Source organism: Mustela nigripes, chromosome 2 (assembly GCF_022355385.1).
Source record: "Mustela nigripes isolate SB6536 chromosome 2, MUSNIG.SB6536, whole genome shotgun sequence".
In the NCBI taxonomy this organism is placed as follows: Eukaryota; Metazoa; Chordata; class Mammalia; order Carnivora; family Mustelidae; genus Mustela; species Mustela nigripes.
In genome coordinates this window covers 62611546-62633451 of record NC_081558.1, presented here as the reverse complement: position 1 = coordinate 62633451, position 21906 = coordinate 62611546, and the positions used below count along the sequence as shown (strand labels likewise).

At 49.6% G+C, this 21906-nt stretch overlaps 1 protein-coding gene across 4 annotated transcripts in view; it reads left to right on the top strand.

The window, feature by feature from the left end:
* Positions 1-21906, top strand: part of ITGA9 (integrin subunit alpha 9) — a 326717-nt gene that overhangs the window by 292101 nt on the left and 12710 nt on the right. For all 4 annotated transcript variants that reach the window (XM_059390569.1, XM_059390567.1, XM_059390568.1 and 1 more), the window contains 2 exons: positions 2904-3005; positions 17999-18118. In XM_059390569.1, the coding sequence (XP_059246552.1) occupies positions 2904-3005; positions 17999-18118 (222 nt within the window). The remainder of the gene's footprint in view (positions 1-2903; positions 3006-17998; positions 18119-21906) is intronic.

Here is a 21906-nt window from a genome sequence, read left to right as displayed (position 1 = left end):
ACAGGCGATATTCAGTGGGAGTGTTCCACATTGGCTGTGTTCCAATAAAACTTTATTTACAAAAACAGGCAAAGGGCCAGATTTGACTTGGGTGGTAGTTTGCCAGTCCTTCGTTTGGATGACACCTTATTTCAGAGAAGCCCAACTTTTGAATTTCAGGTGACTTTGCCAGTATGCGTTTATCATATCAAAAAAAGTGGCTCATTTAAAAATACCTCAATCAGTGAATTGGTGGTTCTTAAAAAAATGTCAGACAAATTCACTGATTTATTTTAACAGAAGAGCTGCTGAGTATGAAAGGCCACTTCCAACAAGATGCTTTAAAAATAATCACTTGTGAAGATAAAATAAAATATGTCTGTTAGCCACAGAGATTCTATTCATTTTCCAATGGAAGAACATAATGTGTTCAGTGGAAACCTGAATGAATATCTTTAGAAAAGTCATTCCAATGTTAGTTTTTAAGGTAGGTGTGGCAGTAGCGTGCTGACCTGAGAAATGAGTTAGGAGGGATGCCAGCTGCTGCGCCCACTGACCATCTGTAACTGGCCCAGCCCGCCCCCACCCAGGCAGCCCTGCCCGGTTCCCTTCTCTTTGGTTTCCTTTGCAGGGAAATCAGTTTGGGAGGCGTTGGGCTCCCATGGCAGTGATTCCCTATTGTGCTTCTCCTTTTAAAAAGGACAGTGTTGGGAGAGGACCCGGCAGGAGCTAGAGCCCCAGTAGCCATCCTGAGACTCCAAGAAGGGGGTTTTGAAGCCCCACATCACAGGAAGTGCCTTCCCGGCAGGGGTCCTCAGGACACCGTATACTTACCTGCCCTTGACCAGTGGCCCTGGTGACAGTTTTATTCCCCACGCCACAGTCATCACTGTCGCCAGAGTCCTGATGATGGCACCGAGGGCAGGAAGCCACTCTCCTTCCTCTTTCACCCTTAACCCAGATGTCAGCTGCTTGCACTCCAGTCATCAGTCCTTAATTTAATCTCAAGGCCTAGGCCTTCCTCGCATCCGGCTCTGCGGCCTCTCTGTGTCTTTCTCCCATCACCAATCCATGGGGATCCTTTGCCCAGGGGCATGCCCTCCTGGCTGCTCTTCCCCAGGGCCATCCATCCCAGTCTGCACCCCAAGAGACAGCTGAGGGTGTCCTCTGTAACTGTGAGAGGCTCCTTCTCCCTGAAAGCACCCTTCCCACAGAAATCAGAAATTCCGGTGCAAAAGAAAGCCGAAAAGGAGGCTGACTTAGAACCAGATGGGACCCCAGCTCCTCCCAGAGCTTGAGATGCAGAAAGAATGCCCCTGAAGCCAGCCACGGCCTCCCTTGGGGAGTAAGCGCTAGCGGCCCGGAGCCCTCTGGCCTTCCTGAGGATATGGAGCTGCTCCAGGCTTGTGGTTTGCCTGGGCCTACGGTCCTGTTTATTTTCCTTTGACCTCAAGGTCAGGCCCCAGACCAAGGAATTTGCAGTCTTATTGTTTGGATCTTAACAGGTTTTCATTTGAAATGTGGGGTCTGACTTTGTAAATTAGCAGAGGATTCCGATTTCTCTGAAAGTGTTCTCGGCCTTTAGCTCTGACAATTGCCATCATCGTCGTCATTATTGTTGTAAGACCATCCAAGATGTGACAATGATCCAAGGGTCAAAAGCTTATCTGCCTACAAAATTATTTACTGCTTAATGAGAGCTCAGCAGCGCAGTCCGTTTGAGCGACAAGCTTCCCAGAAGGATTCAAAATCGGTGTTACTGCTGTTTTTAAAAAAGAGCAATAATCAGTGCGTAGCTCCCAGGTAAAGGACACAGAGTGGCGGCCCTGGGTGTCCTTCCAGGAAGGTCTTTGTAGTTTCTTCGGCAGAGAAGAGCAGAGGGCTCCCTCAGAGTGTTTTCTAGAAGAGAGTCCTCCACTTTCATTTTCAGAGGGTAGGTTTTACCAGAAGTGGGGCAGAGCTGCATCTGACGGGTACCTCCCTGGGTGGCAGGCAGGCTGAGGAGATGTGGGTGGGTGTGCCCCATGACACCTTGCTGGCAGAGCCCCAGCCGCCCCCACGGGTGGGCTGCCTGCAGTCTGTTTCCGCGCCAGAAGTTTCCACCCAGGGTCGTGCAGCACCGACCATCTCCACCACAGGCTCAAGGTCCTGACCCTTCCCAGAGCCACAGTTTTGCCCTGTCCTTTTCCAACTTCCTCTTCCCTCACTGCCTGGGAGCCATTTTCTCATTATCTGGATCTGAGCCTCCACCAAGGCCGGTGACCACCTCTGGCCTGTGGGCTCTTCCTGAGTGTTAGAGGACCCCACGTGCACCCCAGTGTCATTGCTCTTCGGGCCATCACCTGATTTATGAGCCAGATGTTCCCTTTCTCATCCCTCCATCCTGTACCCTCTCTCCGCGTTCGATGGCGTTGACCCCCCAGGCAGCCTCACATAAGGGCAGAGAAAGAGTTAAAAGTAACTCATATGAAGGATTTGAGGGTTGTGGTCAGAGCAGGAAGATGCTTGAGAAATAGAAATCAGATGCCTTCTACGGAATGCCAGGCCTGGGTTTGTCGCAGACAATTAAACAGCTTTATTTATTTTCTGCTCTTTGTGAATATGTCAGTATCAATATCCAAATATCTGGCTCTTACCACTTGGAAACCACAGCACACAAGCTCGCATGTATTGATGATCGGCAAAACTTCAGTTTTTCAGCCTCCACCATGATGTGAGAGAATTGAGAAAGCTCTGGAAAGCTCTGTTTCACATAGGTCCCGGGGATAGGGGAGGCATCTAGTTCAGTGATAACATTTTTGTCTGGCCCACGTGGAATCTTGGAATTTAGTTCTACCCACTACCTTAAGGGCCAGACATTGTCACTAAAAAAAAAAAAAAAGTAAAGTAAAATCTGTCACTGAGTTCTGTTGCTTCTTCCACAGGACAGCTCATCTGTCATCCAGTTTATGACCCGCGCCAAGGTCAAGGTGGACCCTGCCCTGAGGGTGGTGGAGATAGCCAATGGGAACCCAGAAGAAATGATGGTGAGTCAGCCACGCCTAGAATCTGGGTGGTGTGGTGCTGGGATTCGAGGGTAAAGATGGTCTCTAGGCCAAGATGTCCACTTTGTGGTAGACCCAAGACCAGGCCTGCCTTGGCCTCCAGGCCTGCATGGAAAGCTTCTGTGGTTTGCTCTTGTGATAGCCTTGTTCTTCACGGTGCCACCATTATGTGAATGCTCCCTGCTATGACCGGCCAAAGGAAAAATAGTCTGGAAGCACCCTTGACAGGGCTTGGATTTCCACTCTGAAAGCCAAGACTATTTTTATCTTTCTCAGACCTTTCCCTGAAATCTCTTCTGCCTCCCCAATCACACTGCTCCATGGATAAACACTGGATGTTTTAAAAACAAGTTGTTTGACTGACTTGAAAGAGGTCACATCCAAATTTCGAAGCCCTAGAACTTTCTTCCATTCTCTACGCCCTTGTCCTTTGTAAAGTGCCATTGGGAGGCAGGCCTCACAGACACAGGAGAGCTTAGCAGCCGGGAGGCTTGGATGTGGGGGTGTGGGAGAGGCTGGAGGAGAAGTGTGGCCTTGGGATTTTACTGCCTTTTACTGATTTACAGGGGTGGGGATAGGAGGCACATCCCTGAAACCCACACTGAGATGCTAGCAGAGAGAAAGGGGACACAGCAGCCTGTGAACTGTTTTTGCCACTGAGCTAGTGCCAGTGGCGCTTTTGGAAGCCCTTCCCTGGAATTCACCTTCTCTCGGGGGACTCTTGGAAGAGTCCATGTTGCTGTGACAAACTTACCAATGTGATAAATTCATAGAGATGCTGTACCTACAAAGAGAAGGTGGTTAACTTATTTCCCGTCGACAGTGGGAACACCATGCGTCTAAAGGTTAGGATGGGGAGCAGACCGAAGGCCACTCTTATGAGGCCCTAAAAAAAATAAGTCTCTGGGGACCACCACGAAACCTCAGTCCCACTGCTGTGTGTGGTGAGCAAGAGGTGAGCATTGGCTGGTCCAGCATGCATGTGGGTCTGTGAGGTGGGGAGGGGAGTGAGAGCCACACTGGGACCTGGCTCACTGCGGGGAAGGACCGTCAGATGCAGAGCTTGACTCCTCTGCTCCCACTGTGGAGCTGGCCAGCCACTCGTTTTAATAACAGAAACCGAACGGGATGCCAAGGAAAGACACTGGCATATCTCACCCTCGAGGGTGAGTTTTGCTGGAGGTCACATATTCGGAGCTGGCTTTGGCCTTTCCCTCCCTGCCTTCTGGCCATTGCCCTGCTAATTCGGACCCTCACCTGGGAAGTGAAGGAGAATGTGATTCATCGCTCAGGGTCATCGCTCTGGTTAAAAAGACTTCTAGAATGCAATCCATGCCACACGGGGAGGTTTGGCACGTTTGGGTAGACTGCAGTGTTCCCAATTAAGAGCTAGTGGATGTAATTTAGCAGGTTTTCTACAGGTGGAATTCCTTGTGTAGATGAAAAAAGAAAAAAAAATCGCCGGGCACATTGCCTTGGCTGAGAACATGGAGCTGTGGGATCCAGGAAGACATTGCTTAACATCCCATTGTCAGCTTCTGAGTCATCTGTACGCCCCCCAAATACCACTTCCATTAATTACTGTTCCACTTTGAGCACTGTGGTGGTATTTCCATTATCAAGAATCTTTGGAAGAAGCTCTCATTTCCACTGATTTCTCTGTAGCACTCAGCCTTCAGAATCCCACAACGTGCCCTATCCCTCCTTTCCGGGACTTTGCCTTTTCAACCCATGAGCTAAGATGAAGTCCTACAATCTGTTCTCAACTTTCCTGGCAGGGGAAAAAATCTTTTCTGAGTAGGAAGGTTTGCTTTTTTAGAACAAACACGTTCTTCCCTGCGTGAGTCTTCTGAATGCCTGGCTTTCTGTCAGCTGTCTATTTGAGGGGAAATTTCCATGGAGGATAGCTACTAAATTTAAACCAGGCAAAATTTCACAAGATTGTAGAAGAGGTACCACATTTTGAGGGCCTTGGATCGAACAGGAAGTGTACGGAAAGGAAACGACGCTATCTGTAACCACCTAATGTGTCCACGGTGGTCAATTTCATCAACAGAAACATCCCCTGATTTTCCTGGGACCCTTGGGATCTTTTGTTTTTATGCTGTGGTCTGAGTAGTTAGCTTGACAAAAGCATTTCGGTGAAAAACTAGAAATACGTAATAGATTCTTAAAGCGTCTGCCCTGATATTAATAAATAGGTCTGAGAGTACTTTTCCAGGTCAGATGTTAGCATTTGTCCAAGACCAACCCCACCAAGCGCCCCAGGTTGTGTGCAGATTCACACGTGAGAGTTCCAGGCGAGACCGGTGGGGTGGCATTCTGTACCGCTTTCCAGTGCCAAGAATATGCTGCATTTCCTATTCTTATTCAACCCAACCCAACTTTTCAGGGAGAGTTGCCAACGACCAGGGCTAACAACTCCCCCAGGGCCAACCAGGAATCTAGGCAATTGGCTTTGCCACTGCGAGCCACCAGCCCCAGCTCCCTTCTCAGGCTGGATGAGAAGCTTGTAGGAATTACAGAGCAAACCTATTTTCTTGATATTTTCAAGTAGCAGAAAATACAATACATACATAAATCCCCAGGTGAATACGTCATTGCCAGGTGGGTTGGGTACGGGGCTGAGATCTTAGGAGCCAGCAGGAGGGACTGGCACTAACTCATTTCGGCAGAATTGGAATGGGTTCAAAGGCTATCTGGTGGCTCTCAGCATCGCTGGGAAGGCTGGAAAACCAGACTGGGGACAGGAGAGGAGTTGAGACACCTGAGGAACCAGGAACCCCAGGTCCAGTCCAGCCGCAGGAAGAGCCTGATGTAGTGCCCTGGACACAGCTGTCCCTACCTGGCATCTCTGGGCCTCTTGCTCTGAGTCAGGCAGGAGCCTCTCGCTGGCTGAGGTTCAGTCCCTGTCTCGGGGAGACCACACTCCAGGGAGAGCAGATCATGGGCACTTGGGCCTCAGCATTGCCCTGACACTGACACAGAGTAGGATTCCCCAGCACTGGAAGGGGGGTTATAACAGGACTATTAAAAAGTGACAAATGCTTCTCTAATCCTGAGGGTCAGCATTGGACCAGCTAAGCCCTGGCTTTTCTTAGAGCGCCTGTCGGAGACAGAGTCCTCGTTCAGTCACTCAATCATTTAGACCACTTCGCTGGGCAAGCGCTGCGGCCTTGGTGAGGAAATGAGAAAATCTTTGTCCAAAGGTCATTAAGGAGTGTTTGTACTCTTTTGCCTTTTTTTTTTTTTTTTTTTTTTAAGAAATAATGTGCTTGAATGAGCACCGTTTCCTTGCTTATTGAACAGGGCAAATGTTTGGGGCCCTCCACCTTCTGCCATGGTGCATGGGGGCCGTAGGTCCACACTAGCATTCACCTCCCACATGCAGTCCGCTGCCGCCAGCATCCCTCCCGCAGACAGGAAGATGGTTCCGAATTTTGGCAAGTGCCCAGAGATTCCCTCGTGCCTCCACCTCCCCAGCCCAGGTTAGAACCACTAAGCTTCTTCCTCTTGTGAACGAAGGGCCTCTGACACTCGGGAAGAAGAAGTGACTTGCCCAAGACTTCACAGTGACTGAGCCAAGAACAGTGCTCCGGACCCTTGACTCCCAGCCGGGTGTTCCTTCCCCCTCCCCACTGCAGCCTGCCAGTCCCTCGGGAAGGCGCTGAGCCTACAGGGCTGAAAGGGCCTGGACGAATGCAAAGTATCCAGGAGGGAAAGGAAATCACTGATTCATTTTAAAGTATCTCTGTTGAAACCACCCAGGGGGCCTTGGAGCCTAGCCAGCTCCTTCAGACTGGACCTGGCTGTCCTCACCCCAGAGGCGGCTTTCCCCTCTCTGTCTAATCAGACCCCAGAATGAAGCCTCAGGACTGCAGCCTGTGCTTTCACTTCTAAGGAAAGCTGCCCTATTAAGCACTCATTGATGAGCACAGCAATTTTCTCCAAAGCCATTTCAGTTCAATTCCCAGGCTTGGCCCCTTCAGAGAAGTCACCCTCTGTGGAAATGGAGCATGGCATCTCCCCCTTGGGAGTGAGAAGAATTTAGATTGAAATCCATCTCCTTCACATCCTAGCTGTGTGACTCTGGGTGTCAGGTTGGCTCTGTAAGCCTCTGTTTTCCCACCCAAAAGACGGGGAAGCTGCTTTCTACTTGCTAGAGACTTGTGCTTTTGTTCTGCACCCTACCATTGCCCCCCAGCCAAAGACATAAGCCAAGGCATCTCAATCAGAGAGGCATCACCTAATGTGGTAAACAGAGGTGACTCCAAAAAATGCCACTTACGGTCCTTTTGTTGTGCTACTTCCCGATACAAACCTTGAACCTCAGAGTACATTGAGATGTAGGATGAAGAAGAGAATCATTGGAAGATCACCACCAGGTCCATCGCATACCATCATCCAAAAGTGGTCCTCCCCCTCACCCCCTACCCTCACAACCTCACAAGCAAGAATTCACTTGTAAGCATAAGGAATTGAGTAGCATCCCAGCACCGTCTGCCAGAACATGAGTCTTACTTCCTAATAGTCACCATTTGTGTATTTACTTGATGAATACTTATTGCAGGCTTGCTAAGAGCCAGGTGCTGTAGTAGGCGCTGGGTTCAGTAGGGAACCAAGTAAACACAGTCCCCACACTCCCAGAGCTGACTGAGAGGACAACAGATGGTAAACAGGGAAGCAAAGAGGATTTCATTTCAAACTGGGGTTAGTTCTATGGGACTCACCTGCTTTCTATTAAAGGCGGTCAGAGAATCTTTCTCCAAGGACGTTGAGACCTAGAACTCGAGACAGAATTTGCTGGCCAAGGATGGGGAGAAGCGCCCCAGTTTGCCTGAAGAACCAAACAGCCCGCCAGGTTCACGACTCAGAGATCAGTGTGGCAAGAGCCCAGGAAACAGCACAGATATCTGGGGGGGTGGGGGGGGAGGCGTGTAGGCATGGCCAGACCATGTCACGCCAGGGGGTGGTAGCAAAGGGAAGCCACCAAGAGCTCCTGTTTGACACAGGGAATGGCATGATCCAGGAGACAGCTGACCCTTGAACAATGCAGGCAGCAGTCAGGTGCACCTACCCGTCTGGCAGTTAGAAATCCATGCATAACCTTTGTCTCTCCAAAAGCGTATGACTAATAGCCCACTACTGACCAGAAGCCTTATTGATAACGTGAACAGTTCGTTAACACGCATTCGGTATGTTATCTGCATTATGTGCTATATTTGCACAATACAATCAGCTAGGGAAAAGAAAACGTTACTAAGAAACTCATAAGGGAAAGAAAATACATTTACAGCACTGTGCTGTATTTATCAAGAAAAAAATTCGCATGAAAGTGACCCGTACAGTTTAAACCTGTGTGATTCAAGGGTCAGCTATATGGCCTTTAAAAATCATGGGCCGCCATGGTGTTGGCAGATCGTAAGAGGAAAGGTGAACCTAAGAAGGCTAGTTAGAAGCTTGTGACAGTTACCTGGCAAGAGGTGATGGTGACAGAGGAGATGGAAGTGGGCAGGTAGATTTTGTCAGTGAAGAAGTAGCAATTTATGTGGGTCACATGAAGGGAGAGCCTGTCCAAAAGGGTTGGGAGGGATTAAACAGTATCTCGATGCGAAACTCCTTGCCTGGTATGTCCACATGGGGGGCTCAGCTCATAGAGGCTCTCACTGCAGAATGAGAGGGCCGAGGACAGGATGAACGCATGAAGAGTCAGCCTCTCCTTCCCCCAAATCCTCAAGAGTCTCAGTCAGTTTATCCTAATCCAGTGATGTCTGGTTTTCATCAGGACTGTTGTCATCGTTTTTATTTTTGTAAACAATAGAACCCACTAAACTGAATATGATCTGGTTGAATCAGGGCTGGGGGACCTCAAGTTCCCCCAGTTTTTTATCTCCATTTCCTTTTTTTTTTTTTTTAAGATTTCATTTATTTACTTGAGAAATAGAGAAAGATCGAACACAAGCAGAGGGGAGGGGCAAAGGGAGAGGAGAAGCAGACTTCCCGCTGAGCAGGGAGCCCGATGCAGGACTCGAGCCCAGCACCCTGGGATCATGACCTGAGCCAAAGGCAGATGCTTAACTGATGGAGCAACCCAGGTGCCCTTTTATTTCCATTTCCCTTGGTGGCCTCTGTATCCCTAGACTCTAGAGAGTTCTGTGTGAAAGGTTGTATTTTAGGACAGGGATGCTGTCCAGTCCATCCAGTTCTTTCACTAGACATGAGCTGAACCCCCAATAAGTGTAAACAAGAAACCCTTTTACCCTCCAGACTTCCACAGCACGCACACACACGTGCACGCACACAACCGTGCATGCAACACAGAGTGGTTACATGCTGAGAACGCCTTGCTGAAGAGGGGAGGACAGGCTGCGCGGAAGGAGGCATGACCCTGGACAGGCCCTGGAGGGGTTTTCTAAGGGCCAAGAAGAAAGGACAGGCATGCCACAGGAAGCTGCATGGGTCCTAGGCTAGACTCTCAAGAGGCGAACGTGAGACGAGTGTGTGAGCCCAGGAAAGGACTGAGGTGCCGGGATAGGGAAGACAAAGGGGAAGAGGAAGGATGAAACTTCAGGGGACCCTAGCCTCAGCCTGATGCTGTGGAAGACTCTGGAACATACAGACCACCCCAGAGTTTGTCCTCCTTGAAGCAAGGGAGCTGGGCTTTCAGACCTGCTTGTCACTGGCTGTGGGCTGTTTCAGAAGGAAGCTCAAGGTCCTTTGCCCTCTCCCAGCGTGACCTAGGGAAAGTGGCCTTGAAATCATACCATCCACTGGAATGTCCCACTGTGCTTAACGACTTCATTGTTTTAGATCCGTACGTGTATGTTCAGTTCCTATGGTGTGCCGGCATTTGATGTGCTTAGATCTGGTGACCCTCCGAACCAGGTATCATTGCTCTCTTCTCCTACTGGGGAAACTGAGGCTCCAGGAGGTGAAAAGACCTTTCAAGTTTGAGATGCCACGGCCTGTCAGTCTAAGAGCCAGGACTGGATGCCGAGTCGGCCTGTTTACAAGTCCTGAGTCTTCCTTAATCCCATGTCCCTCTACCCTGGGCTGGCCTATGTCCTTGTGCCCACACACAATGAGAACACTATTCCCAGCAGGTGGTAGGGGTCACAGTAATGGGTGGTAAGCAGCTGGCCCTTGGTCTTTAAGAGTGGCCCTTGTCTCCGGTGGCCTGAGAAGCACATCATGTGCAGACTTAAGGGTCTGTTGATTTTGGAGCTCTTCCTGTTGCGGTCTGGGCCCTCACCAGATGCATGGCTTCTCCTCAGAATAGCCTGGAGGTCGACGAGCTGTCTGCTCCCCCTCCCTTTAAAGAGCAATCATGAGGATTATCCGCCGGAATGGATATACAACCTCTCAGCGCAGGGTCTGGAACTCAGTAAGTTCCCAACAAATGTGCCCCATTCCTAAAGGAAATTAGCACTAGCCAGTCTCATTCCCCCTGCACCTCCAAACAGAGCGAGGCTCCTCTGATCCCCGGCACCTGGTGGCCTCAGTGGCTCTGACATCTTGCGTGTCCCAGCGTAGGCATACAGCCTCAGTCTCGCCAGATGTGTGGCTTATTTTCTGCTCCTGGACGTTGTCTCCCTAGGTCTCCCTGCTCCCCTGAGCTGTGCACTTCCCAAAGGCTGTGTTCTGAGAGCAGTTTAAGACGAGGTTGTGCCGGGAACATTTCTTCCAGCCCCACGGCCGTCTCTCCGTCCTCCCTCCTCCGCACTCTCACTGGCGATGAGATGTAATCAGAAGCAGGTGGAAATGTCATTTCATTGTCCCAGATGTTCTTCCCCATCCACGTTTTCTTGTACTCGAATTCCTTTTCTGGGAGATGGGTGTGAGGTTGACTGTAGAGAGCATCTGGCCACTGTGGTTGACCTTCAGCCGACCTGGGTCTGAGGTTGAACCTCCTCCGGGGAATCTCAGCACTGGAAGCCCTGGTCCAGCAGAGGCCTGGGCTGGGTGCTCCCCACCGTGATCGTGTCCTCAGGCCTTCCAGAGACCTGAGCATCGCCGGCTATGACATGAGGCCTGTTTGCAGTGGTGGGAACATAAAAGTTCCCGGAAACACAGAAGGGAATAGAGCACCCTGGTCTGGCTTGCCAGCTGCCTCAGACTGGCAGTCGGCTCCCAGTGGTCCCCTGACATCAGCTTGCCAGCCTGGAGTACCTCAGACTTCACAGCGGCAGGCAGGACACCCCATATCCGGCCGGCTGTGGTCACAGCCTGATGTCTGTCCTCCTCAAAGCCTCTGTGGAGACAAACGCTCAGCCTCCTTCTTCTCCTCTGTATTCTTGGCTAACACCTAGCATGTAAGCCCTCTGGCTTCAGTCCACAGTCCATCACCCATCCTTTTGCTGCTCAGAACTTCTATCTCTCGGCCTCCTGCCAGCCTCTGCCAGCCTCCACCACCAGCCTCTCCCTCATCCTCAATATCTTTCCCTTTCTTCTCCCTCCTTTCCTACCAGAAGCATTCACTTCCCAGCGCCACTTCTCCTGCAACCCTGTTCCCCAGGCTGTTTGTTCCTTGAACCCCTCCCCCACCGTGGGAGGTTCTCCCTTCTAATCTGCAGTTGTTCCCCCCGCTAAGTGCTCCTGGCACATCGCAGGCCATGTCCTTCTCCCCTGGTCAGAAACCTGCATCACAATCCCATTCCTCTTAACATAAGGTGTATGATTCTTAACACAACCTCCAGCCCTTCCTAGCTCTCTAGCTGTATCTTGAACATCTTCCTTTGGCTTCTTGTCCATTCTCCTTGTCCCAAACCCACGGTCTTCTGGTCCTGTCCCACCCCTGCCAAGTGCACGCCTGCCACGGGGGTTTTGCACACACTCTCCTCCTCCTTAGAATGCTGCCTCTCCCCCTGCTTTTGACTCATCACCCTCAGCTCAGTCATTTCCCCCAGGGAACTCTTTCTGACTTCCATCCCTATCCCAGAGTCTTTCATCACCATGAACCTCTCCCTTGGGGCACTTGTCAAAATTGGGATTTCACATTTATGTGTCTGACTGGTCAGGATTCTCTAAAAGCCAGAAGCTTTGTGAGCGCGAGGACTGCTTGCTTGATTCATCACGGAACCCCCACAGTGGCTGGCACATGGCAGCTGCCGCATAGACCTTTGTTAGTTGGATGGACGGTTGGATGGATGGGTAGACAGAGAGGTGGATGTGGTGGATGGACAGATGGTTGCATGGACAGACGGGTGGGTGGGCAGACGGATGGATGCACGGCCAGAACTCCCCACCAAGAAATCACATTTGCAAATATATTTTTGAGATAGACAGGAAGCACACTCAGAGACTCGGGCTTCGAACGCTATTCTCTGTTGCAGACTGAATCAACATCGTGCCTCATCTCATGCTCTAGCCAAGAGGACATTTATTAATGTGCACACATTAACTAATTTATTAATGTGTGCACTCACGAATGGCATCGTGAATCACGATCCTGGTTTAGGCGACAGGAGGACATGCACCTGGAACCTTGTTCTGTAAAAATCCACAGGGAGATACATCATTGTCTGACAGAGCGAGAAGGACTTAAGGCCGGGACCGCCAATTGTTTAGCTGTGGTTTTAAAACTAAGTGTTGTGGGGCACTTGGGTGGCTCAGTGGGTTAAGCTGCTGCCTTCGACTCAGGTCATGATCTCGGGGTCCTGGGATCGAGTCCCGCGTCAGGCTCTCTGCTCAGCAGGGAGTCTGCTTCTCTCTCTCTCTCTCTCTCTCTCTGTCTCTACCTGCCTTTCTGTCTACTTGTGATCTCTCTGTCAAATAAATAAATAAATCTTTAAAAAAAAAAAAAAAAAAAAAAACTAAGTGTTGTGGAGCCAAGGGTTCCCTTGAGCTGGTTCCAGGCCTACTGGGGTGGGATAAGGAGGGACAGGTTTGCAAATGGAGAGCTGAGCAGCCTGGGCTCTGGCTGCCTACCTTCTTTACAACCAGAGAACCTCCATTTTTTCTGCTTGTGCCATTGAGATACCATGGTAAGTCTTCTCTGCTAAAAGAGGTCATTTCCTAAAGCTCAGAGAGGGAATGACTAATTCTGCCAAAAAGAGAGGCGGTGGGTTAGGCTTCTTGGAACAGGAGATGTTGGAGCCCAGTCTCTCTCATTTTTTTTTTTAACCTGGCTTTGAAATGCTCAGTTAAGAAAAAATTTTAAAAGCAAAAAAGTAGAAAAAAGAAAAAAAGTTCCCATTATACCAAAAAGCACCTGTGTACTTTTGAAATGTCCTACCATTTTTTTCTGCAAAGCTGATGTGATCTAGACAGTAAATTGATATTCTCATTTTTTTCATTTGACGTAAAATTTTAATTTTTCCCATGTTGTTATCATGTTTTCTAAAAGTACTTAAAACATGGAAACCAGGCAAAAAGATGATTGCATGTCCTTCCAATGGTAGACTGGAACATTCCCAGGGCCCCAGCCCAAACTCAGAGATGCAGAATCTACATTGTAACCAGGTTCCTCATGTGGACCTTCAATTCACTAAAATCTGAGAAAAGGTTTAACAGGGTTGCCTAAAGCTCTAGGGCCTGGATTCTGTGAAGTTACAAGTTGATTATAGAAGACTGATCAGTTATAAATGCCTTTTGCCAGTAAAGGTGAAAATGACTTCTCTCTCCAGCAGAAAATAAAATCCCAAAGGTTGTAGTTCAGCACCCTGTGGGCTACTACCGAGTTTTGTATCTGATTTTCACCATCCTTCTTTGAACTAGTTTCACCATCCCATTGATCCCCCTTCATAATGAATTAAATACATCTTTAACAGTTGTTCACTCTGTATTTGTGGGAGAGGCATGTCTTCAGCTTGTTGAAAACTGTGCTTTGACAGTGCAATTACATCCTTTTGAATAGCTCTATGGAAGTCCACATCATGATTAACCATAATTATCTACTGACTTACCTGTTGCCCTGTTGTTGGGCATTAGGGAAATCTCTGTTCTGCGTGAGGATAAATAATTGTGCAGTGAACATCTTTAAAGGAAAAACTTTTTCTGTATTTTATATTTCTTTGCCTTTGAGTAAATTTTCAAGTACGGAATTAATGGACCAAATGGCATGTACATTTTTAAGATGAGTAATATTGGAGTTTGCCAAGTGGACTAGAACTGAAGGTCATTCCAACTGGCCTGAGCACGGGCCCCACAGACAAGTTGACGCAGACTGGCTAGGATGTGTATGGTTGCCCAGTGTGCGGCTGACAAGGCAGGAGGGAGACCAGACTGTAAAGAGCCTGGGACCCTGGATGGTGTATTCACATCAATAGTGTAAGCAGAGAAGCAAGAGAAGACCTGCATTTTACAAAGATACTCCTGACAGCAGGGGGGCCTCCCCAGGGCTCCCGAAATGATGCAGGGAATGCAGACCAGGAGCTGACCTGGGACAGAGACTGGGGACGGGACGGAAACAAGAAAACAGAGAGAAAAGATACATGGAAAGTTCCAGGGGTTTGACTCGGGTCACCGGCTCATCAATGGTAGAGACAAAGCCCAGGGTCACTGCTTCTTGACTCCCAACCCCATCCCTGCCATAGTCCAGCAGCTGTGCCTTCCTTTGGGGTCTTATCTGAGACGTGACTTCTTAAAACCACAGGACACTCTTGGTTTTCTCCCCCAGATGGACTTATTAGAGTCTTGATGTGCAGGGACCATCTCTCCCAAAGCACAAGACACACATCCAAGAGGAGGAACAGCATTGCTAAAAATAAGGAAAGATTAAACACACATTCCAGGGAAGTGTCAGGGCATTCTTGCAGAATTTTCTAGACTAAACTGCAGTGGATACTCTTGACTGTCTGTATCCACAAAACCAGAGCTCGGGCGCGGCTTTGCCGGGATGCAAATTTTGGGCAGCAAGGGGCAGGCTGGGTCCCCAAGAAGACTTCGGTGCTCTGGAAAGAGCTGGACGATGGCCGACCCATGCTGCACTCACGTCACGGCCTGCCTCAGCACCTTACTGTCAAGGAAGCTTTGCAGCCTTGTGTTAACATGACCAACCACCAGGTGCTTTCACAACACTGCCTGATTTTTCCCTTTAAAGCCACCATTTCACAACTCGGGAAACTTCGGTTGCCTGAAGTCATACCTGTTGGCCACAGTGCCTCAAAGCTCATCTGCACTAGATACCACGAGAGATTTTGAATTGGGAGGTGGTTCAGTCCACAGCCTTTTAGGGACAAGAACCCAAAGGCACGTATCCATCTTTAAAGACAGGAATCTCTAGCTGGACCAGATAGAAAGTAGTGGGTGTAGGATGACAGACTTCAGACCCCCTCTCTGGGCTGCTACCTCGCATCCCCTTCAGGGCTGCTCAACCTCCTTGGTGGCAGCCCCTAAAGGGAGAGGATGAATAAACAGATTGCGGTGGGTTCACACTAGGCAGTTCTCTACAGCAGTGAGCATAAACATGCTGGATGAGTCCCCCAGACACGACTTTGAGAGAAGGAAGCCAGACACAGGGGCCTCCTGGTGGCTCAGTAGGCGAAGCATCTGCCTTCAGCTTGGGTCATGATCCTGTGGTCCTAGGATCGAACCCCACATGGGGCTCTCTGCTCCTCAGGGCGCCTGCTTCTCCCTCTGCCTCTCCTCCTACTTGTGCTCTCTCTCCCAAATAAATATGTAAAATCTTAAAAAAAAAAAAAAAAAGAAAAGAAAGAAAGAAAGAAAGAAGAAGAAGATGATGATGACGAAGAAGAAGAAGGAGAAGCCAGACACAGGAGTTCACACTGTACCGTCCCAGATATACTGAGGAGAGAAGCAGGTGCAGCTAATGTAGGCCCTGAGAAGTCAGGCTTCTGTTTATGCTTGATGTGGGTGTTAGCAGGAAGGGGGTGCAAAGCGGGCATCTGGAGGCACTGGACATGTTCTCTTTCTTATTCTGGGTGCTGATTACATGTGCATTTAGCATGCAGTATATAAAAATTTAGTGAGTTGTGCCTTGGGTTGTGTTCTCTTTTCTCTTTGCATCTTAGACATCAAAAATGTTGTTGTTTTTTTAAATTAAAGAGTAGCCAAGCATGCATAACCTCAAAAATACCCTCCTGCCAATACTGATGGAAAAATCTCCTTCCGTTTGTCAAGGATGGGCTCTCCCAGGTGTTAGACTTAGGACCCTGTGCGCATTGTCCTCTTGAATTCCTTAAGGAGGTGCTGTTTTACCTCTAGTTTGCTTATGAGAGAAATGAGGCGCAGAGAGGGAAAGTACCTTGCCCAAGGTCACACAGCCAGTGAGTATGTGCCTCAAGGTGGCCTCCTTTCCATTCCCAGAATGACTACTGTGTGTGTAGGCAGCTCTCTTTCACTTGTCCCCATGCAGGAAGGGATGGTCTCTGCTCTGCCTCCTTTTCCTGGAGATAATGTTTTGGATTTAGGGTCTGCAGGTACGAACATGGCAGCTCTTCTGCATCCTGAATGACCATCCAGCCCCTCCCACTGCACACACCTGCCCTCCTACCAGAGCTGTGGGGATGGACGTAGTGAGATCGAGATGCTCGCACTTGGCTTTCCTTATCATCAGGGCACAGCTGAGAAATGGTCCATTTAACCAAGGGCTAGTCTGTAAGAAGAGCCACCATCGGCTAGGCACTCTATGGTGTGATGTTGACAAGCTTCAATTTGGGGAGTTGGGGTTTGCTAGACCTGAGTTCAAATCCTGACTTAAGCAACACGGACCAGAGCAAAAGGCTTGTCCTCTCTGGGCCTCAATGGTCCCCATCTATAAAGCAGGTGTTGAAGCCCTCTTGGGGTGATTGTGTGAACTAGACAAGAGATGGCAAGAAAACCATAAAGCCTGACACAGAGGACCATTTGGGAAGAATTTGAGAGCTGGGAGCAAGGCCCCATCACCCCATGTGGTTTGGGGGTATGGGGCAGGACAGCAGGCTCCCAGGGTAAGTGAGGCTTCTTGGCAAAGGCAAGCCTCTGGCATCCAGCTGGCTTTAGATGGCTTTCCCCCAAGGAGGGGATGACCCAGCTTGGACAAAGACCTGGGGGGGTGGGGGGCCAGCCAGGCAGCCAAAGGAAACAATGACTGCCCAGCATGCAATTTTCATCTGTTTTGCAGCAAGCTCGAGTGGACAGTGCATGATAGGGAAGGTTACTGAACAGCAAGGACACAATGGTTGCTTTGAATTCTACAAAACCAGACTCTACCATGACCATTGAGGCTAAAACAGAGCCAGAGGGTACAGTTAGTGTTAATATGTGTTGAGCAATCAGTTCTCTGGCAGGGGGGGCGGGAGGCCCTGACTCATCTGCCAGCTTTTGCAGTGTAAATCCTTATACATGGCCCATTTCAGGCCACATCTGCTGTGTCACCAGATGTGGAACGAGGCAAAGGAGCACCCAGTTGACTCGCAGGTCGATGGCTAGGTCTGGTGCACCGCTGAGTTTCCAGAAAACTTGGGGAAACTGGCCTCCCTGTGGCATGGGCCAGGATTGCATCTGGCTCCTGTGGAGACCCAGAGCCCAGTGCTTCAGGAGGCAGGGCCTGCTGTGTGAAGCCATGAAACCCGAGACAGATGGTGTCCTGGCCCCAGTGGAGCGACAGTCTGTCAGGCAATTGGCATTGACCAAATGATTGTCCTAAGCTACCCGTGAGGTGAACACTTGGGAAGAGTAGAGTCTTACATGGAGGGCATGCCCACACCCTTCATTGCAAAACCGTAATGAAAGGGAGACTGTCATTGCCTGAATCAAGAACGGACAGCATCCTCTGAGATCCTTACCACGTGATATTGAAGTCAGGCTTGTTGTGACAACCCTTTCCAGAACTGGGACTTGGATTTCAAGGGCCTTTTCCGATCCTGTCAAAAATCCATCAGTCTACAAGCAGAAAAGCGCTGAACCAAAATCCCGGCTTTGGTCACAACAGTCTGGACAGATCTGTAGTTCCATCCAGATGTCAAGCCCTGGCCGGGCTCTGTCCTGCTCTCAGTACTTCTGAGAATCATCCCCACTTCTGCTTTGCCTCCTAGGTTGTCTTCGAAGCCTTGCACAACCTGGAGCCTCGGGGCTATGTGGTGGGCTGGATCATTGCCATCAGTTTGCTGGTGGGAATCCTCATCTTCCTGCTGCTGGCTGTTCTGCTCTGGAAGGTGAGTTGGGGTGATCGCGGGGCCCACGCAGGGATGCCTGGCCCTCCGCCTCACCAGAGGGGGAACTCTTGGAAGAAGTGTCCCGTTAGGACTTCCTCCGAAGTGCAGGTACAGTGGAGGGAGGGTAGGGTCCCCTGCAGGCGCCAGTGGAATCTTGGCTCCTCTTGAGGCCTTTCACAGCCGGGGCTGGACCTTTAGAGGGACAGCAAATGTCTCAGCCCCAGTCTGTTCTTACCTTTCTTGCCGCTCCTATCAGGGCCTGACACCACAACAGAAGCCTGGGGAGGAACAGCCGGGCTTGGAGTGGCTCACCATTTACTTTAGAAAACAGACATATGCAGGCAAATGGATTGCAGAACAATTCTTTGTTCTTTACCCATGTAGAAAAGGAAAATGATTTCTTCCCCCAAAGAGTCAGTACATTCTCCCAACCCTTGTAGGTGAGCCAAGGGATAGATTTGCCCCACCTCCTTCCCCAAGGAACACCTGCCCATCCTTCTTGCCTCCTGTCACTTTCTCAAAAAGGGGCATGTCCTCACCTTATGGTTTCTTTGCCTCACACTCTCAGAGATCTGGAGCCCCTTTACTTCAGAGGCTCTCTATTCATTGGTAACAACCTCACAGTCATTACCTAACGAAGGTACATCTCTTCCACTGGATAGTAGTTTTCCAGATGAGGGGAACCTCTGTCTGCTCTTGATTCTCCTAGAATAGCACCAGGGACCCTCTGCTTTTCCAGGGCTCCTTCCCGGCTTCAGATGCAGGTAGAAATGGCCTTTTATATCATTGTGGACAGATGCTTTAGATTCAAATAATCAGCTGCTTTGGGGTTACAAAATAATTTGTATTCATCCATCAGACCTTGTAACATGTCAGTGAGGAAAAAAAAAAGTTGTAAAACGCTCAGAAGTCCACATCCCAGAATAACCATGATGAGCAGCATTGTCTCTTCTTGACCTTCCTCACTGTGTAAAGACGTAGCTCAAGCATTCTCCTGGGACCTACTTATGTTTGACTAGGATGTTGAATTTTCCAGTAATGTCCTCGATATATTTTAAGGTATAAGACCTCTAAAGTCAAAGCTGTGGGTCCAATTTTTAATTCTGAAAAAAAAAAAAGCTTAATAAATACACTTTTATCCAAGAAGTCTAGAAACAGGAAAAGCAATGTTTTTATTACACGTTTTTCAGACTCACAATGGGACTCGTTGCTTTGAACTTAGAGCTACATCACCTGAAAGAGTATCTGGAGGTTTCATGGAAAATACATTGAGTTATATGACTTGAAGATAAGTTTATCTTATGTTCCCGTGCTTTTCTTTCCATGTACCCTTTCTTCTCCAAACACAGTGCTGTGAGCATCTTTCCATGTCGTTAAAAACCCCCTGTCTGCGCAGTAATGAGGCTGCACAGTCTGCCCTCACTCATCCAACACCAGGACGTGGGAATTTAGGCGTTTCCTGGTTTCACACCTCCTTTAACGGTGCCACAGTGAATATCCTCAGAGCCAAATATTTGCACAAATTCTTCATTATGTGCTTAAAGACAAACCCTACAAATGGAATTGCCAAGTCAAAGGAAACACATGCTGTAAGCCTTTTATTACATGCCGCATATTGCCTCTAAAAAGGTTATACCGATTTACCCGCGTACAAGCACTGTATCAAAAGTGTCTATTTTCCTATTTATTTGCCAGAAGTGGATATTACCTTTAAAAAAAAATCTGCCAGTTTGTCATTTGTTTCATCTGTGTGGCCAGATAGGTTGTCAGCTCCCCCATCCTCCTCCATCTCCTTCCTACTGGACCACCTCTGGTCTGTGCATAGAGAACAAAGCCAGCTCAGTGCTTGGGATCTGAGAAGACAGAAGGGGCTTTGGTTGGTTGTGCAGGGTGGCGGGGTGTATTTCTTCCTTCTGCCTTTGTCTGGGCTTATTGGATGAGAGGAAATCCTCCAAGGCTGGGTGCGTGAGACCAGATGGGGACATAGAGTGGGGAGTGTGGTGGCCGTGCCCCATTCCTGTTTGTGATGAGCATGCCCTCCTCCTGGCCACCGTCCTGAGCTCTGCTATCCAAGGGTATGTCCCAGCACTGTGCACAGGCTCTTTCTTCCTTCCTACCTAGCTGTGCTTCCGCTATGTTTATTAAAGAACGCAGTTGCAGGAGATGGATGTCATGGGGTAGCCAGGACCCGGATGTCACCCAGCTATATGGGATCCAGAGAGCCAAGACCCGAGAAGCAGACACCACCCTCTACCTTGGGCTGGGAGAGAGAGCAGAGTCATGGCAGCAGGTGGTGGCACTGACCCCATACAAGGTCTTGCCATTACCAATGAGATGGAAGACAATGGTCTGAAACAGCTTTAAGGACACAGTTGAATGATATGCTGTGGGCTCAAAACCACTTTGTTAAGCATCCAAAAGCAATATTTCATTTCAGCTCACATCTACTGAACATTTGCTTTGAACCAGACACTGGGTAGGAGCTGGATACAACGATGATTGTGCCTCCTCCCTACCCTTGAACACTTCCCCATGTGGCACGTGGCACATAATAAAGGGAGATGAGTGTGCCCAAGCTTCTCTGGAAGCTGGGAAGAAGGTACTGTTAATCCCTCACCCCAAGGGGGATGGAAAGGCCACAGAGTACCATGTGGGAGGTGAGAGCAGCACTCTGCCGGCTGAAGGCTGTGCACTAGAACCTGTCTGCCTGCTCGCCAGGGTGAGGCCTGGGAGAGTAGCCCTCTCTGAACCTCAGTTTCCTCCTCAGTAAAACAGAGACCCTCACCTCTAGCTTGAGGTATAGAAAAGACACAGGCAAAAGGCTTACTTGGCCCTGAGCTTAACACAGAGAAGCACCTGAGAGAAGTCAGAGAACGTTTCGTAAATGAGATGGATATTCCCTCTGGAGGAAGAGGAGGTGAGAAAGTGAGCAGGTTGTGAGAGGCATGTCCCAGGCGGGCAGCGTCCTGCAGCAAGATTGTCTGCCTCGGCTGGGGCAGCACCGCTGCCCCAGGGACAGGGGAGGAGTTGGGGGTCGGGAGGCAGAGCAGTGGGTGGCCAGATCTGTTCAGAAGAGAGACCTGGGGACACTTTGGGGGCTAGGGCAGTTGCCACAGGGGGCAGGGAGGGGAGCAAATGAGAGCAGGCAGGGCTTGGTGGCCGGTTGGACTGGGGAGGTCCAAAGGCATGAAAGTAGCAGTGCTTTGCTGTTTTTAGCTGAGACAATAGATGGTTTCCCTTAGCCAAAGTAAGGAAGGCAGGATTTGAAGTCATTTTGGAGAAAGAGTTGCTTGGTGTGAGGCATTCTGGGTGTGTGGTGCCTATAGGAGACTAGACTGGGCTTGGGTCACTCCCAGTCGCCCTCACCCAGCAGGGAGAAGGTCAGCAGAAGGACATTCTTGTCCCCTCACTGGTCCGGCCAGCTTTCCCTTCAGTTTCCAGGGCTGAACATACTTATCGCAGACTTCACCAAGGCCCTTTCTTTCAGTTGCAAAAACAAACAAATGAACGAAAACAGAAATCCATTCACAGCCACTTAAGCAAGAAAGAGAATTCTAAGGATGCAAGGGTACGCCTAGACCCCAAAGGAAACGTGTACATGCAGACCCAGAAAGCATCCGGAAACCAAGCCAGACAACCCCTCTTCCCCTCACTCCCTTCTTCCCGCACAGCTCCTCACCGCTGCCCCTCTGCACACCTGCATCACGTTCTCCCAGAGCAGACCTGCCTCCGCACACTTCCTTCCACCCTTCTGAGAAGGACATCTCGGTGACTTCTAGCCCCAGTCC